The sequence below is a fragment of the Canis aureus genome, chromosome 33 (genome assembly GCF_053574225.1).
Source record: "Canis aureus isolate CA01 chromosome 33, VMU_Caureus_v.1.0, whole genome shotgun sequence".
NCBI classification, from domain to species: Eukaryota; Metazoa; Chordata; class Mammalia; order Carnivora; family Canidae; genus Canis; species Canis aureus.
Window position 1 is genome coordinate 14,970,331 of NC_135643.1, and position 18,940 is coordinate 14,989,270.

The following is an 18,940-nucleotide window of genomic DNA, read 5'->3' on the forward strand; positions in this document are numbered from 1 at the left end:
ATTGTTTTATTTATTCATGAGAGACACAGAGAGAGGCAGAGACATAGGTGGAGGGAGAAGCAGGCTTCCTGTAGGGAATCTGATATGAGACTTGACTCCAGGACTCTGGGATCACACCCTGAGCTGAAGGCAGATGCTCAATCACTGAGCCATCAAGGCATCCCTAAAGTCTGGAATTCTTAATATCATCAGTCTCAGATCTGGAAGAATCTGGAGGTCCATAGGAACCAAGGAGTCCCCCTCCTTGCAGAGAACAAACAATTCCTTAAAGATACAGGATAGAAGCAGCAGTTGGAAAGACACCTGGGAGGAGAGCTATTTACTAATATCACTGTATGTTCCACCAGAGGACAGAGATCATTAAGAGACTCCTCCCAGGACAAAGAAGTTGGCAGGTGCCATTTCCCTCCCCTACACCCCAGTTTAACCACATGGCCACCTGTGGGAACTAGCACACCACTAAAATTCACTACCTAACTTGCTTACACCATGCTCTGCCCTCAGGTTTTGGAGATCTGCCCCCTCCAGCGAGGCTTGGCTCAGTCCCAATACTGCTGGTCTCTTCCCCTGCATGTCCTAACCGCATGCTTTGTGGGCCTCAGTTGTGGTGATGGGAGCAGGTCTCCTCTGAGGCAGACTGGTGCTCACCTTGTTAAAACTATGAGCCCTGCCCACACACATATTTTGCTGATCTACCCAGGCTGGCCCAGTCCCAGCAGCAGTAGCTCAGCCCCTCTCATGGGCACTTCTCCTACAAGCACTTTGAGGCTCCATCTCCTCCAATAACTCTTAGCAGGAACCCATTCATATGGGAGCCAGAATCCTGGCTGTGTGCAGGCACCCTCAATATGGGTCCACTCCAAAGTGATTCCTACCATGGGGAAAGAAAATCACATATACAAGTCAGATGGTGGCCCCAAGAGAGGGCTAAGAGCAGACAGCTGATCTGATTGTAAGCCCTGCCCAACAATGAAAGTTTCTCAGGAGACAATAAGGGGAAAGTACCATGTAGTTTAGTGCTACTGCACCTCTGGCAAACATCTGGTCTTACTCAACTCAAGCCCAAGGCATCCCCAAAGTGGTCGACTAACACAGGAACCAAACACTACCCACCTCAAGAAATGAGCCATTGCAGACAACTGGACTGAATGAAAGAGTGGCTTAGCCACAATAGCAGAGCACACACATCGTGTGAAAGTCACCCCTGAAATGCTAAGCTTCCATAAATGAGACACTGCACCATAGTGCACTATAGGACCTCTTCTTTATAAGGGCACTACTTTCAAGAATAGGAGCTGTAGCTGACTTTCCTAATGCATAGAAACAGACACATAGACTTAGATATAATAAGGAGATAGGGGACAATGCCCCTAATCAAAAAATAGGACAAAACCACTGGAGACCTAAGCAAAACAGAGATTGGTAATATGTTTGGTAAAGAATTTAAAGTCATTGTCATAAAGATACTCCCTGGGCTTGAGAAAAGAGTAAAGGATGTCAGTAAACTCTTCATGAAGAGAGAAAAGAAAAAAACAATCAGAAATGAACAAAATAAATGAAATTTAAAATATACTAGGTGGAATAAACAGATTTAGGAAGCAGAACAAATCAATAACCTGGAGGACAGAATAACAAAGTACAGGCTGAGCAAATGAGAGGAAAAAAAATTATGGAAAATGAGAACAGACTTAGAGAACTCAGTTACTCCATCAAATGTAATAACATTTGCATTTGCATTCCAGGGATCCCGAAAGAAAAGAGAGAAAAGGGGGAAGAAAATTTGTTTAGAGAAATAATAGCTAAAAACTTCCCTAATCTAAACAGATCTCCAGACCCAGGAGGCACAGAGAGCCCCCAACAAAACCAACTCAAGGAGGGCCAGACCAAGACACATAGTAATTAAAATGGCAAAAAGTGGTATAAAGATAAAAATTTTAAAAGCAGCAAGAGGAAAAAGAGAATAGTTACATACAAAGGAAACTTCATAAGGGTATCAATTGATATTTCAGCAGAAAATTTGCAGGTCAGTTTGTAGGCAGACTTTGCATAATCCATTCAAAGTGCTGAAAGGAAAAAAAAATCTGATCCAAGACTACTCTAACCAGCAAGGCTGTCATTCGGAATAGGAGGTTGAAAAAATTTTTCAGGCAAACAAAAGTTAACAGAACTCATGACCACTAAAACAGCCCTACAAGAATGTTAAAGGGGACGTGTTGAGTGGAAAGAAAGGCCTTACATAAGACTAAGAAAAGCAGGAAGTATAAAAATAGTAAAAATAATTATATCTATAAAAATCAGGCAAGGGACTCACAAAATTAAAGGATGTAAAGTATAATAACATATACCTAAAATGTGATGGGGAGAGGAGTAAAGAATGGGCTCAAATGTAAGCAACCATTAACTTTTTACAGACTGTTATATACAGAAGAAGTTCTATACAAACCTAATGGTAACCACAAATCAAAACTACTAAGAGATAATATGCAAAAAGCAAAGAAGAATCCAAGTATATCATTAAAGAAAGCCAACTTATGGTGAGAGGAGAGAGCAAAGGAACAAAGAAACTGAGAAAAACTACAAAAACAACCACAAAACAAGTGGCAAAATAGCAATAAAAACATACTTATCAATAATTACTTTGAATACATGTGATTAACAGATATAATCCATACTAAAACAGCAGAATAAACATACTTTTCCAGTGAACATGAAATGTTCTCCAGAATAGATCATATATTTATTTGGCCACAAAACAAATCTCAACACATTCAAGAAGTTCAAAGTCACACCATGCATTTTTCTGACCACAAGCCTATGAAACTAGAAAATCGACCACAAGAAAAAAATCTGGAAAGAGCACAAAAATATAGGTTAAATAACATGCTACTAAGCAATGAGTGGGTCAAATAAGAAATCAAAAAGGAAATTAAAAGAAAATACATGGAGACAAATGAAAATGAAAACACACTGGTCCAAAAGCTTTGAGATGCAGCAAAAGCTGTTCTAAGAAAGATTATAGCAATATATACCTACCTCAAGAAGCATGAAATATCTCAAATAAACATCTAACCTTACATGTAAAGAAGTTATAAAAAGAACAAGAAAACTCTAACCTGCAGAAAATAATAACAGAGCAGAAATAAATGATATATAGACTAAAAACAAAAAACAAACCAATTCAACAGATTGATTAAACCAGAAGCTGTCTCTTTGAAAAAAATCTACAAAATTGATAAATCTTTAGCCATAGTCATTGAGAGAAAGAGAGAACTCAAAGAAAATCATAAATGGAAGAGGAGAAATAAAAAACACCACAGAAATACAAAGGATTTTAAGAGAATATCATGAAAAATTGTAGGCCAACAAATTGGACAAACTAGAAGAAATGAGTAAATTCCTAGAAACATATAGCCTACTAAAACTGAAGCAAAGAGAAATAGAAAATTTGAATAGACTGATTACCAGCGATGAAATTGAATCAATAATAATAATAAACAATCTCAACAGACAAAAGTCCAGGAGCACACACAGCTCCACAGACAAATTCTACCAAATATTAAAAGAAGAGGTAATACCTATTATTCTCAATTTTTTCCAAAAAATAGAAGAGAAAGCAAATTGTCTAAATTTATTCAACAAGGCCAGCATTACAATGAAACCAAAATCAGATAAAGATACCACAAAAAGAGAACTATAGGCCATTTATCTCATGAGCATAGATGCAAAAATCCTCAACAAAATATTTTCAAGCCAAATCCAACAATGCATTAAAAAAATCATTCACCAGGATCAAGTGGGATTTATTTCTGGGATGCAGGGGTGGTTCAATATTTGTAAATCAATCAATGTGATGCATCACATCAGTAAGAAAGGAGAAAAACCATAGGATCATTTGATCATTTTGATAGAGGCTGAAGAACACTTGACAAAATACAAAATCCATTCATAATAAAAACCCTCACCAAAGTAGGTTTACTGGAGCAAACCTCAACATAATAAAGGCTGTATATGAAAAACCTATAGCTAACATCATACTTAATGGGAAAAAAAGAACTGAGAGCTTTTTCTTTAAGGTCAGGAAAAAGACAAGAATGTTCATCCTCACTACTGTTATGCAACATAGTACTGGGAGTCCTAGTGGCAGCAATGAGACAAGAAAAAGAAATAACAGGCATCCAAATCAGTAAGGAAGAAGTAAAGCTTTCACTCTTTGCAGATGACGTGATACTTCTATACAGAAAACCCTAAAGACTCCACCCAAAACTATGAGAACAGATAAATGAATTCAGTGTTTGCAGGATTCAAAATCATTGTGCAGAAATCTGTTCCATTTCTATACACTAATAATTAAGCAGCAGAAAGAGATATTCAGAAAACAATCCATTTACAATTATACCAAAAGTAATATCTAGGAATAAACTTAACCAAAGAACTGAAATATATGTACTCTGAAAGTATAAAACATTGATGAAAGAAATTGAAGATGACACTTGTGGAAATGAAAGGAAATGGAAAGACAATTTGTGCTCATGGATTGGAACAACAAATATTGTTAATGTATTGTATCTACTGAACACAATCTACAGTTTTAATGCAACCCATATGAAAATACCAATAGCATTTTTTCACAGAAATAGAACAAACCACCCTTAAATTTGCATGGAACCGCAAAAGACCCTAAATACCCAAAACTACCTTGAAAAAGAAAAAGTTGGAGGTATTACAATTCTAGTTACCAAGTTATACTACTAAGCTGTAGCACTGAGAACAATAAGGTACTGGCACAAAAACAGACACATAGATCAATGAAATAGAACAGGAAGCCCATGATTATGTGATCAATTAATCTTTGACACAGGAAGTAAGCATATGTAATGTGAAAAAGACAGTCTCTTCAAGAAATGGTGGGCAGTTATATGTAAAAGAATGAAATTGGATCACTATCTAATGCCATGCACAAAAATAAAAGAACTGGATTGAAGACCTAAATGTGACACCTGAAACCATAAAAATCCTGAATGAGACCAGTAATTTTGCTGTATTTCTGCTGTAACAGCATCTTTCTAGATAGGTCTCCTGGTATAAGAGAAACAAAAGCAAAAATAGACTATTGGGACTACATAAAATTTAGAAAAGCTTCTGCACAGCAGAAACAGCCAACAAAATTAAAAGACAACCTATTGATTCAGAGAAGACATTCACAAATGACATATCCAGTAAAAGATTAGTATCCAAAATAAAGAACTTCTACAACTCAACACCCAAAAAATAAACAATCCAAATAAAAAATGAATGGGAGAAGGCATGACAGGCATTTCTCCAAATAAGGGATACAAAAGGCTAGCATATGAAAAGATGTTCAATATCAGGGAAATGCAAATCATAGCTGCAATGAGATATCACCTTGCACCTGTCACAATAGCTAAATAAAAAACAAAAGGAACATCAAGTGTTGGTGAGGATGTAGAGAAAAAGGAACCATCTTGCATTGTTGGTGAGAATGAAAACTGATACAGCCACTGTGGAAGACAGTATGGAGGTTCCTTAAAAAATTAAAAATTAGAACTGCCGTACGATCCAGTAATTGCACTATTGGGTATTTGCCCAAAGAATATAAAAATGCTAATTTGAAGTGATATATGCACTTATATATTTATTGCAGCATTATCTATAATTGCCAAATTACAGAAGCAATCTAAGTGTCAGTTCACAGATAATGGATAAAGAAGACATAGTGTGTATGTGTGTGAAGATATACATATCTCCATATAGACGTATATGGAATATTATTCAGCCATAAAAAGGAACTAAATCCTGCCATTTGCAATCACATGGATGGATCTAGTGAGTTTAATGCTAAGCACAATAAATCAGTCTGAGAAAGACAAATACCACACAATCTCACTCATATGTGAAACTTAAGAAACAAAACAAAGGAAAAAAAGACACACAAAACAAAACAACCGAGACTCTTTTAACTATAAGATACTAACAGATAACCTGAGGGGTTGAAGTAGGTAAAGCGGATTAAGCGGATTAAGAGTATGTGTACCTTGATTAGCACTGCATAACATATGGGATTGTTGAATCATTATAATATATATATGCAATTAATATAACTCTATATATTAACTACCCTGGAATTAAAATAAAACAATAAAATTAAAGGTAAAAATAGCAGTTTACTTCAAACATGAAGAAAATATTTAAAAAGACATGTTTAGCAAAATATTTTAACTTGAAATCACTGAGTATAAGGACACTCTGAAGATATCCCCTAATATGCCTTAGTTTTATAGAAAACTTGGGAGAGTCATCTCAGTAATGAGTCTTCAAACATGAATTTAAAATATAGTATTGTTCTATATGTATTTTAGTAAAATGTGATACATTTTAGATATATTCTCATGGGAAAACCGAGAGGCCACTAACTGGTATTAAATCAAGCAAACTGTTTGGTTGCCTGGGTGGCTCAGCAGGTTGAGCATCTGCTTTTGGCTCAGGGCGTGATCCCGGAGTCCTGGGATCCAGTCCCTCATCAGACTCCCTGCATGGAACCTGCTTCTCCCTCTGACTATGTCTCTGCCTTTCTCTCTGTGTCTCTCATGAATGAATAAATAAAATCTTTTAAAAATAACTAAATAAATCAAGTAAACTGTCTATCCCACACTATCTGTAGGATACTAATTCATTGTGCTTCCATCTTCATGTCAATATACAGTATACCTTGTTTTATTACACTTCACATTTTTTTTTACAAATTGAGGGTTTGAGGCAATCCTGCATTAAGCAAGTCTATGGGTACCATTTTTCTAACAGCATCTGCTTACTTCTTGTCTCTGTCACATTTTTTTTTTGTAATTTTTGCAACATTTCAAAAGAGTTATTGTTTTTATATTTGCTCTCTGATCAGTGTTGTAATCATTTTATGGTGCCGCAAACTGCAACTGTATAAGATGCAAACAATTGATCAATGTTGTGTTTGTTCTGACTGTTGTACCATCCAGTCACTCTTCTAACTTTCTTCCTCTCCTTGATCTTCCCTATTCCCTGGGACACAATAATACTGCAATTATGACAACTAATTACACTCCAATGGCCTCTAAGGAGTCAAGGTAAAGAAAGAGTTGCGGGCACCTGGGTGGCTCAGAGACTGAGCATCTGCTTTTGGCTCAGGTCATGATCCCGGGGTCCTGGGATAAAGTCCCACATCAGGCTTCCTGCATGGAGCCTGCTTCTCCCTCTGCCTATGTCTCTGCCTCTCTCTCTGTGTGTCTCTCTCATGAATAATAAGAAAAGAAAAGAAAAGAAAAGAAAAAAAAGAAAAGAAAAGAAAAGAAAAGAAAAGAAAAGAAAAGAAAGAGTTGCACATTTCTTACTTTAAATCAAAAGTTAGAAGTGACTATGATTAGTGAGGAAGACATGTCGAAAGCTAAGACAGGCTGAGAGCTTGGTCTCTTGTGCCAAACAGCCAGATTGTGAGTGTAAAGGAAAAGTTCTTGATGGAAATTAAAAGTGCTACACGAGTGAACACATGAATGATAAGAAACTTAAATATACTTATTGCTTAGATGGAGAAAGTTTTAGTCGTCTGGATAGAAGATCAAATCAGTTACAACATTCCCTTAAGCCAAAGCCTAATCCCCAGAAAGGCCCCAACTTTGTTCAATTTTATGAAGGCTGTGAGGTGAGGAAGCTGAAAAAGAGTATATTTATGAGACCAGTTCATAAGGTTTAAAGAAAGGAGCTGTGTCTGTAACATCAAAATGCAACATGAAGCACAAGTGCTGCATTAGAAGCTCTAGCAAGTCATCCAGAAGATCTAGTTAAGATAATTAATGAAGGTAGCTATACCAAACAAAAGATTTTCAATGTAGTCAAAATATTCTTCTATTGAAAGAAGATGTCATCTAGGACTTTCATAGCTGGAGAGGAGAAGTCAATGCCTGGCTTCAAAGGATAAGCTGATTCTAGTTAAGGGCTAATACAGCTGGTGACTTTAAATTAAAGCCAATCTGAAAATTCAAGGCCTATAAAATATATAAAATCTATTCTGCCCATGCTCTATAAATGGAACAACAAAGCTTGGATGAGAGTACCTCTGTTTACAACATAGTTTAGTGTATATTTTACGCCTACTCTTGAGACCTACTGTCAGAAAAAAAGATTTCTTTTGACATATTACTGCTTGTTGATAATGTAACTGATCATTCAAGAGCTCTGTTGGAAATACACAATGAGACTGATGTTTTTATGCCTGCTAAAACAACATTCATTCTGCAGCCCATGGATCAAGAAGTCATTTCAACTTTCAAGTCTTATTTAAGAAATATATCATATAAAGCTATAGCTTCTGCTATAGATAGAGATGCCTTTGATGGATCTGGGTAAAATCAATTGAAAACCTTCTGTAAAGGATTCACCATTCCAAATGTCATTAAGGATATTCATGATTCGGGATACGTTGGTGGCTCAGAGGTTTAGCTCCTGCCTTCGGCCCAGGGCATGATCCTGGAGTCCCAGGATCGAGTCCCGCATCAGGCTCCCTGCATAGAGCCTGCTTCTTCCTCTGCCTGTGTCTCTGCCTCTCTCTCTCTCTCTCTGTGTGTGTGTCTCATGAATAAATGAATTTAAAAAAAAGAATATTCATGATTCATGGAAAGAGGTAAAAAAAATCAATATTAACAGAAGTTTGGAAGAAGTTGATTCTAATCTTCACAAATGACTAAGGGCTTCAAGACTTCAGTTGGGAAACTAAATGCAGATGTGATAGAAATAGCAAGAAAGCTAGAATCAGAAGTGGAGACTGGAATGTGACTGAACTGCTGAAGTCTTATGATTAAACTTTAATGTATGAGGAGTTGCTTCTTATGGATGAGCAAAGAAAGCAGTTTCTTGGGATGGAAACTACTTCTAGTGAAGATGTGAAATTATTACAATGCCAGCAGAATTTAGAATTTTACATAAGCTTTGTTGGTAAAGCAGCAGTAGGATTTTAGGGAAGTGACTTCAATTTTGAAACAAGTTCTACTGTGGGTAAAATGCTATCAAACATCACATGCTACAGAGAAATCATTTGTGAAAAAAAAAAGGTCTAGCAATGCAGCAAACTTCATTGTCTTATTTTAAGAAATTGCCACAGCCACCTCAGCCTTCAACCACCACCACCCTGATAAGTCAGCAGCCAGCAACATCACAGCAAGAGCTTCCACTAGCAAAAATATTACAACTCCTAGAAAGCTCAGGTGATAGTCAGCATTTTTTAGCAATAAAATAATTTTAATGAAGACGTACATTTTTTTTAGACATAATGCTATTGTACACCTAATAGACTACAGAATAGTGTCACATAGCTTTTGTATGCACTGGGAAACCAAAACAATTCATTTGACTTGCTTTATTGTGATATTAGCTTTATTATAGTGGTCTGGAATTGAACCTGCAATATCTCCAAGGTATGCCTGTAATAGAAATAGTCAGAAGCTACCTCTAAAGACTCTTGTGATAATTAAATATATAAGAGTATTAGAATAATGCTGGGCATATAATATACACTCAATAAATATCATATATTATTTCAAGCAGAAAAACTTTATTCACTAATTCTTAAATGTTTAATATGTGCCAGAGAACTGGGTCAGGTAGATAGAGTGTATATAAGAAAAGTGGATAACTCGAGGTTGCATTTTTGCAGTACATCAGCAAGAACTTGATTTAAAGGGACATGAGGAAAAGAGAGAAAGCAAAGAGAATTTCCATGTGTTGGCCTGATAATGGTGCTGTTTATTGAGAAAGAGGATATTTGGGGAAGAATAAGTTTCAGAGTCAAAATCAAGTTTCTTTGGTTTGGTTTTATGTTAAATATATTAATTTATCAAAGTAATGATGGCTGGATAAGCAAATTGGTCAAAATAGGGATAACTTTTGGAGAAATGATTTTCTAGGGAACAATGAAATGGTAGGTATTTAAAAAGACACGATCTAGATGTCAAGTATGTATAAATTTTCATTGGCTCCTTTAGCACATTTTGTATCAGCCTATTGCCATGTTCTCTACTCTTCTCTTTCCTTATTCTTTGTAGCAACAATATATCTTTCACTTTTTGCCTCTAGAGCCATAAGCCAGCTTGTCAGTTTCTATCTCAGTATATTTTTCTAAATATTTTTTTTTAAATTTTTATTTATTTATGATAGTCACAGAGAGAGAGAGAGAGAGAGAGAGAGAGGCATTCTAAACCAAGGCAGGGCACACTTCAAGAAGAGTTCTGGAGCCAGCGTGCAATCTTTGCTTTCATTTCTTTTTTACCTTTGGAAAATATTTTATTTTTCCCTTTTTCCTCATTTTCTTTTAAATTTTATTTAAATGCAGTTAATTAACATATAATATATTCTTAGCTTGAGATGTGTTCAGTGATTAATCTTTGCTTTCTTTGCAGCATGATCCAATGAGCTATGTCTTATTTCTCTCATAAGAGTATAAACTTCTCACAGAAAGAAGATAGTATATACTCTTGGACCTGATCTTTATTAACAAAGTACAACCAAAAGTCTAAGTTAAACACTTGCTGAAATCTTTCTAAGTGCTCTGTTGTTCTCTTTAGGTCACTGTAGTGATTTAGTTTTTAGTTCCTTAAATTACTAGGTTACCATTTTACTGACACAAATCATATTTTTAATTCTAAAACTCTCTTAGCATATGTTTAAAGTAAATAGGGTATTTTAAATCCAACCAAAAAAAAATTAACGGCCTCATACATGGATTGTATTGCTTAGTAAAATAGTCTGTATTCTCAGATAAAACTGTAGAATTCAAATTTAGGAAATGAGATAAACAAACTTTAAAATGCCTTTTAGTTCAACACTAAAAAGAAATAAGCTATCAAGCCATGAAAAGACATGAAAGAAACTCATATGCATATTACTGGGTGAACTAAACCGATCTGAAAGACTACATACATATTGTATGAAACCAACTATACAAAATTGTGAAAAAGGTAAAACTGTGGAGACAATAAAAAGATCAGTGGTTGCTAAGGATCAGAGGATAAGGGGAGAGATTATTAGAGCACATAGGATTTTTTAGGGCAGTGAAAATATTCTGTATGACGTTATAATAATAGAGAGGTGTCATATAAATTTGTTCAAACCCAAGGAAGGTGCAGCTCATAGAGTGAACTTTAAGGTAAACTATGGACTTTGATTAATTATATGTCAATGTAGATTCATCATTGCTTAAAAATATATATATATATACCATTCTGGTGAATGATGTTGATAATGGAGGGAGGTTATGAAAGTGTGGGGCAGACAGTATAAGAGAAATCTCCATGCCTTCCTCTCAATTATGTTGTAAAACTAAAACTGTTCTAAAAAAACTATTTTAAAAAATGTCTCTTATAGTAATTTACTCATTCCATCACTATTTGTAGAAGTATCACACTAGGAAATTTAGTCTCCTGAATTGTGTTGGGTTTTTTTAAGCCTTTTTGAAAATTTAGGGTTTTGCCCACAAATGTGAGAATACCACTCTGTATTCTATGTATGTTATGAATGGATTTCCTTAAGGACATCTTTTCCTTTCTGTGTCTTTACTGTAGGCTACATATCGAAATCGAATTGTGAGCCAAAGTCTCAGCACAAGGGACAGAAAAGCAATACATACTCCCACCGAGGACCGTTATAGATATTCAGCAGCTGATCCGACAAGCCCCTACAAAAGTAAGACCTGTCAACTACCAAGTCTATGTTTAAGTAATTTCTTGAAGGACAAGGAACTAGTGGAAGTTATCAAACACTCAAGAGGAACTTATGAAACTCTCACTTCAGAGGTTACCCAGAATTTACGGGCCACCGTAGGGCAGAACCCTCTGAAGCCAACAGCTAAGACCGAAGGGCCCTCCACATTCTCAGAGAAACCAAAGGACCAAGCTGCTGTGGCCCGACAGCATTCAACCTTTACAGGACGGTTTGGACAGCCACCGAGAGGGCCAATCTCTTTACACATGTACAGCAGAAAGAATGTTTTTCTCCACCACAATTTACACACTACTGAGCTGCAGACTCTAGGCCAGCAGGATGGATAATCACCCTATTCCTGTCTCTCGGTAGGATAAGGATGGTTAGTGTTTCTCGTGCATAGTTCATGTTTAAATTGTCATATCTTTACTTTTTATTTTTAGTTATAAACAAAGAATTGTGCACTTTTTTTTTTTTTTTTTAGAATGAGGGTTCAGGCATGTTAATTGAATTAGGTTTGATAGCCTTGAAGACTTTATTATATATATGTATAATAAATGGGACCATCTTGTTGGTTTATATAGCCCATAATTTATCTTAATCAGTCACTGATATGCATTGAAGTTTCAGAAGGTAATATCAAATAGCACTCTGTTCACTTAATGGTGTTACTGTGAAAATAGACGTGAGGAATACATAGATAAAGGAACTGTAAAGAATTTTAAATTACATAGTTAATAGAAGGAGAAGAAAAGAAGGATTTTAAAGTCTTATATTTGGTGTGTATTTATTTGAAGAATGAAGCTTGCTTGCATGTAACCTAGAGACGAATCTGTCTCTGTTACATACATTCAAGTTTATCTTGCCATACTATTAAGGGGGAAACGGCTATTTCTTTTATCCTCTAAATGTTTAGTTCACACTGGTTCACAAAGGATTCCCAACTGAGTAATTGCTATCCAAATAGAGAATGACAGCTCTGAACTTTGAAAAATTTTGCTGTTTTGCTATGGATGTTGAAGTAGTATGACATAACACAGTGAGGTGGTAAAGTTGGCTGAGTTTTGTCAAATCATGCATAAAGCATGACATGTTATACTCTGAGTCACTGCCATGGCAATATCAGCATTTTTTTTTTTTTAATCTGAAGGATGGATCATTCTAAGAAAACTAATTTTCTTCATTTTCCTTGTATTTTTAACATTTTTACTTATTTTTATGTATGTCCAATTAATTATTCTATGTGATGAGTTGAGGGACAGAAAGTCAATTTCTTGGTAGCCCAGTATACAAAATTCTGACAATTCAGTCACCTAGATTTAGAACAAAAAGTAAATATATGTGAACTTTGGCAGTTTGGTCTTAGAAATAAATCTCTAACAGAAGTGTTTCAAACTCATTCCATGGGAAATATTTCTCTTTAACAAACAAGACCTAATATGTTTTATACATAAGTACACATGAGATAGATCAATAAATCTAATTAATTACTGTATGTGTAATTAATAACAGAGCTGTATGCAGCTATAGGACTAACTAACTAGTTTTAAAACAGTATGAGTCAGGGCTGCAATTTTCATATATGGATAAAAGCTAGTAACTTATCCATATTAGGCATAGTCCATGCAAATTGAAATTGTCATACCTACTGCATGATCTATTTCCCTTGCATTCTGTAACAGACAGACTCCATCAGCATGTATAAACGAAATGAATAAAGGGAAATTGAGATAGCAGTTTTAGCATGGCATCTGACTAATCTGCTTAAATTAAAGCTGTGTATGAAATTCATCTCTTAATACAAAAATGGATTTGAGCTCTATCCTTTGGGGAAAAGCTATTAAATTTCCCCTCAGCTTTAACTGTTAAACTTTGCTCCATTTTTACACTTTGATTAGAATTGGTAGAAGTCAAGAGCCTAGTGGAAATGTTTTACGTTTAATTTTGGTTTTCCAAAGGAAGACATATGCGCATCAAGACAAACGTTTGCCAAATGTTTTCTTCGTGTGTTTGCAATTCTGCCAAAAGAGAACAATACACACAGAAACTTGCTTGGCTTATTGAGACTGCTATCTAAAATTCCCACTCTACTTTAGATGCTATAATATTCATGCAGATATACATTTTGGGCTGGGCAATATTTAAGAAATGATAGAGAAACTATGATTATTAGTTGTGGAATTCAGCTTCATTTATCCTGAATGTTGGTGTGTGTTGCTAGAGTATTTGAAGTCTGTAAATAGATTAGCACGATAAAATAATCAAGGATTTTTTCCCAGGATATGGAAGAACTGTGTATCACAAATAATGTTTTTGATTTGGACTTTTGGAGTTTATAGTTTTGTTTTCCTGAAAGATAGACTTTTGAATTATGCTTTGTAAAAATATAGTCTATTTAAGAAAATCTGTCATTTAATAGACATTTTAAGAGACATTTTAAACTCTAGTATTTTCTTGAAAAATCTTTTTTAAAGCTGAAATCTTCAAAAAGAAAACCCGGATTCAACAGTTCAATTTTAAAAGGAGGGGTATTTTTTGGAACTATCATCTTAAAGCTGTTTTGTATCAGTATTTTCAGCATTGTTATAATATTATTTGTAATACTAAGTGTAACTCAGGCCTGGAGAAGGTATAAGCCCACTATGCTACTGTACATCAGTCACTGTAAAACAGGGATCCTTTGTAAGTCCCTCTTGTGTATATATAGTCACTCCTAACAATGGCACGTGGGTATTCTTTCAGCAAACTGATTTCTTTGTACGAAAATCTCTAGTTTTCTAAGGCAGTTCCATGTATAAAAATGATTTATACATTTCTCCAAGGCGGTACATATCCAAAGAAATGACACCAGGGGGAAAAAGTGCTTGTTTTTCTGAAGGAAGCAGTTGTCTTTTCTTTCCCTTCCTCTTTCTTCTGTGCATGTGTGTGTGTAGCTAAGCCTAAGCAACCCTGTAAAATTTCTGCTGCAAATGGTCTCTTCTGAATTTCGAATGTGTTTTAAAGGACACTTAAGAAGAGATATTCCTCGAGGAAAAGCTGTTTCCACCTGAAATAAACTGTTCCCGTTTTTGTAATTATTGGAACATGCAACTCTTTCTATGAACTCAGTGATTTTTTTTTTGAGTAATTTTATATGCTAACAGAGTCACAGCAAAATTATGAATTACCTCTCCAACTATTTTTGCTTCTTTGGAGCACCATTGTCTTTGTGCAAATAACACCTTGAAACAGTAGCTGCAATGCTCAAGGTATGAATCTACCAGTATCAAAATGCTCAGGGTAAGAACCTAGAGCCACACGTTATTCAACTTGTTTTTGTCATTTTTGGTTGAGAAATAAATAGAATAGCAAGCTAGTAGTCGCCATTAAACATTTGTAGACATGTCCACACTTTCCTAGTTTAAAATATTCACAAACTGTCATGATTAATTTGGGTTTGTAATCTATGTTTTCCGAGGTTTAATCCTAGCCCATTGTCATTATTTCCTGAATTTTACTGAATTCAAAGGAAATGTCACTTTTTTTTTTTGCCTTGTGTGCAGTTAAGAGGTAATATCTCCCCCTGAAAAGTTGGTATTTTTAAATTATCATCTAATTCTAGACTACGTCTGCAAGATAACCACATTCCAATCACTAGTCCTCCCAAGAATAGTCTTAGTAACTTAGTTGTTGATGGAACAGTAAGAGCAGTTTATTGACTGGCAAGTAGTGTTTCTCCACATTCATTATCATCTTTCCCATTATCAAAAAGTGGTAATACATTACAGTGAGAAACGTGGACTACAGAGTATAATCTTACAGTCTTATAATGTCAATTTTGTCCCACATTTTCACCTTCAGAATTATACATTCTGAGTATCTATATAACTATGAAGTACTTCAAAGCAAACTTTAAACTCCATGTGGTTCAAAGTATAATAAGAAAGGGGAATATCTAAAGGTGCTGTCTGCAATTGCCATGCATATGACTGAGTCACATTCCCTGTGGCTGAGGCTTTCCCCTCGGTGATAGATCAGTTTAAATGCAGCACTGATTCATTTATACTAGGATTTTAATTGCATTCTGAGACTTGACTCTAGAAATTATTATCAAGTCTATTATGTATTTTCTTTTTTCTTTTTGTACAAGAAACAGGTCAATTATACATTATGTATTCTTTGGGAATTTACACCTCCTGGAATTTAAACTTTTTTTTTTTCTTGCTCATTTTCTATGTGCTAACTTTGTCATGCCAACTCTAGGCTACATCTAAACACATGGTAGGGATGATGGAAAATATAAACTGTTTGGGTTCTTATAAAAAGCTGAATTACACTGTGTAGAAAAGCAAACAGCCAACTATCAACCAAAGAAGCCTACTACTCTAACAATCTACATTATCATCAAATCTTTATTTTTCAAATCTTACTCTGTGCTAAATTCTTTCACCAATAGTCAGGGCCACAAACAAATAAATTTGATCTTGCTCAGAACCCAGCTGCAGTTCCAAGTAGCATAGGCCAAAAACAAAAGTCAAAGATCCACCTTCTAGCTGTGTTACACATGGAAAAGGATGAAGGTGGTATACCCTATTTCCGACCTGGAGAGTTTCCCACAAAATAGTGACACAATAAAAAGCTCCTAATACAGACTGGGTTTCTTCCACCTGAATAAGTGATCTAGAATGTGGGATATCATGTTTCTTTCTAGAGAAGTTTCAGTGAGGTCCCTTTAACTTTACTGATTAATCTAACAAACTTACTTTTTCTTCCTTAACATGAAATTCAAGAAAAGGAGCTTCTATAGAGTATCATCCTTTCCAAACTTTACCTCCTTGCTTCCGTAAGCTCAGGTTACATAACAAAATACTATAGACTGGGTGGCTTAATCAATAGACATTTATTTCCCATAGTTCTGTAGGCTGGAAAGTCTAGTACACAAGTGCTAGCAGTTTTAGTTCCTGGCTTGCAGACAGCTATGTCATTTTCACTATGTCTTCCTCTCAAAAGGTCACAAATTGCATCACATGGCCTCACCATCCTGACCTCATCTAAATCCAATTATTTTCCAAAGATCTGACTCCCCAGTACCGTCACATTGGGGCAAAGGTTTCAAAATATGACTTTAGGGGGAACACAAAGATCCATTCCATAGCATTAATTTTCAGCTTAAAATCACCTAATAAGTTTCCTATAGTTTTATGCATTTCGTAGATGAGATCAGTAAGTTGGTAATTTCCCAAGGACATGCAGCATGTATGTTGACCTGGATTCCATATTCCTTGATCTTTTCCATTTACACTGTGCTTACCTCCAGAGTAAGCTCCCTCCCAAGGAAGCAGAGTGACTCAGGCAAACATGTGCAGACTCATTCACCCTCACTCTTACAATTCCATTGATATTGCTCAGGAAGATCTGAGCAATGATCTATTTTAGCAAAAAAAGCTACTGATTCAAAAGCATTTTTAAAACAAGTATTGATGTTTCGATCACTAAATATAGAATCTTGAGAGGAAAGTACTTATTGTATTTCAAGGTTGTCTCCTAGAAAATCTAACATCCTAAATATCTTTTCTTGAAGGCAATTGGAAAAAACACTGACATAATTTCATGTTATATATTTTTTTAAAGGAGAGGGCCAATAAAGTGTCTAACATAAAACATACAGTAGGTGAAAAATAATGTAGTTATCAGATTATTTTCTTTCCTTCATTTTCTGAGGATATTGATATAGATATCATTAAATGTGATACTTTTTGTGTTGCCTTATATACATCTGAAAAACAAGATCTTTACAAAATTAGTTTGGATAGCTCTATGTAGAGACAAAAGTTACAGCTCATTTAAAGTTTCCTAAATATTTGGAAGGAATTAAAATGGGAATTGCAAACTTACTCATTCTAAATTTTAAATAAAATATACTTTATAGTTAATCATATACCTAAGTAATATCTGAATAAAAGATAATCCTATTGTTGTCTCTTCCAAAATCTTATTTTCAGGAATGCAAATAATTTGAATATTAGCTAAACCCTATTTTTAGAGGGAAAAGATTATATTGGATGTATTCTAATGTACATTGGTCTGAAATTAACAACATAACAATGTTTTCTATTCTCTAAAACTAAAAATTTAGTGAGAAAGTAATAAATAGCAAATTACTCTGGAAATTCTAATTTTTAGTAATATTGAATGCCATAGTATAAATTCTTTCGTGGCTCTTGATTTCCCAATAAAGGCAATGATTTTATTTAATGGAAATTTCACCATTTGACTACGATTCTGAGAAAAAATTGATACACTTAAGCATGGTGATTTTAAAAATATGCATTAATTCCTGTGCAAAATAAAATTTAAAACAACAAGAATGTTGTGTGGTACCTGACTACTTTCATTATGATATTAATTTATCTTAGTGATCGATTGACTTAACACATGTGTTCACACTATAAAATGCATAAAGCAATGTGATTTCTAGTTCCTTGAAAACTGTGGTGATTGACAAGAAGCAAATCAGCCACTTATTTCATAAGTCAGCTGACCTGTCAGATTTCTATTTCTAATTCCTTTGCCACAAGGCTTTTCTTAGTTTGTGATATATAGTAATAAAGTGCAGTCAGTATCCCAGGAACCATTGGGAGATTATGATGCTATCATTTCATTTCAAGTTATGTGTGGAATCTTTTCATTCTGTTTATACTCTTTATCTCCATTTTTTTTTTTACAAATGATCACAATTCGAAATATACCTTACAATGTTTTGACTTTATAATTTACAAAACCTTGTTTTGATTATCAATTCTACGTGTTTTATAGCAACACAAAAAATACAAAATCTTCTAAATTCTGTCTCTGTCTGTTTCTCTCCCTCCCTCCCCTGCCCCTGTCCCCACCCTCAGTTTTCCCAAAATGACTGGAAGGTGGATGATTCAGAACATTTGAAACAGTACATGAGTATGTATCCATTTGGCATCCATACCAGCCAATAGGGAAGAACATGTGTTAAAAATCCTGTTGCAGTGCCTTAAAAGCATACCCGAACATTATATGTTTAAACTTACCAGGCCACACAACTTCAGAGTAAATGGTGCTCCTCTGTTGCATGCTCTTATATAATGTGATTACAAAAAGCCTAAATGAAACAGGATATATTTTATAATTTATGTGTAATATAACCTTATGGTTTAAGACTCAATCCATTTTCCTGACCACATGAAGAGTTTTT

At 34.9% G+C, this 18,940-nt stretch overlaps 1 protein-coding gene across 3 annotated transcripts in view; it reads left to right on the forward strand.

Annotated features, from left to right (window-relative positions):
• CCSER1 (coiled-coil serine rich protein 1) overlaps window positions 1–18,083 on the forward strand; it is a 1,371,014-nt gene extending 1,352,931 nt beyond the window's left edge. For all 3 annotated transcript variants that reach the window (XM_077882877.1, XM_077882876.1, XM_077882878.1), the window contains one exon: window positions 11,598–18,083. In XM_077882877.1, the coding sequence (XP_077739003.1) occupies window positions 11,598–12,083 (486 nt within the window). In that variant the 3' untranslated portion in view covers window positions 12,084–18,083. The remainder of the gene's footprint in view (window positions 1–11,597) is intronic.
• Window positions 18,084–18,940: the final 857 nt, after the last annotated feature.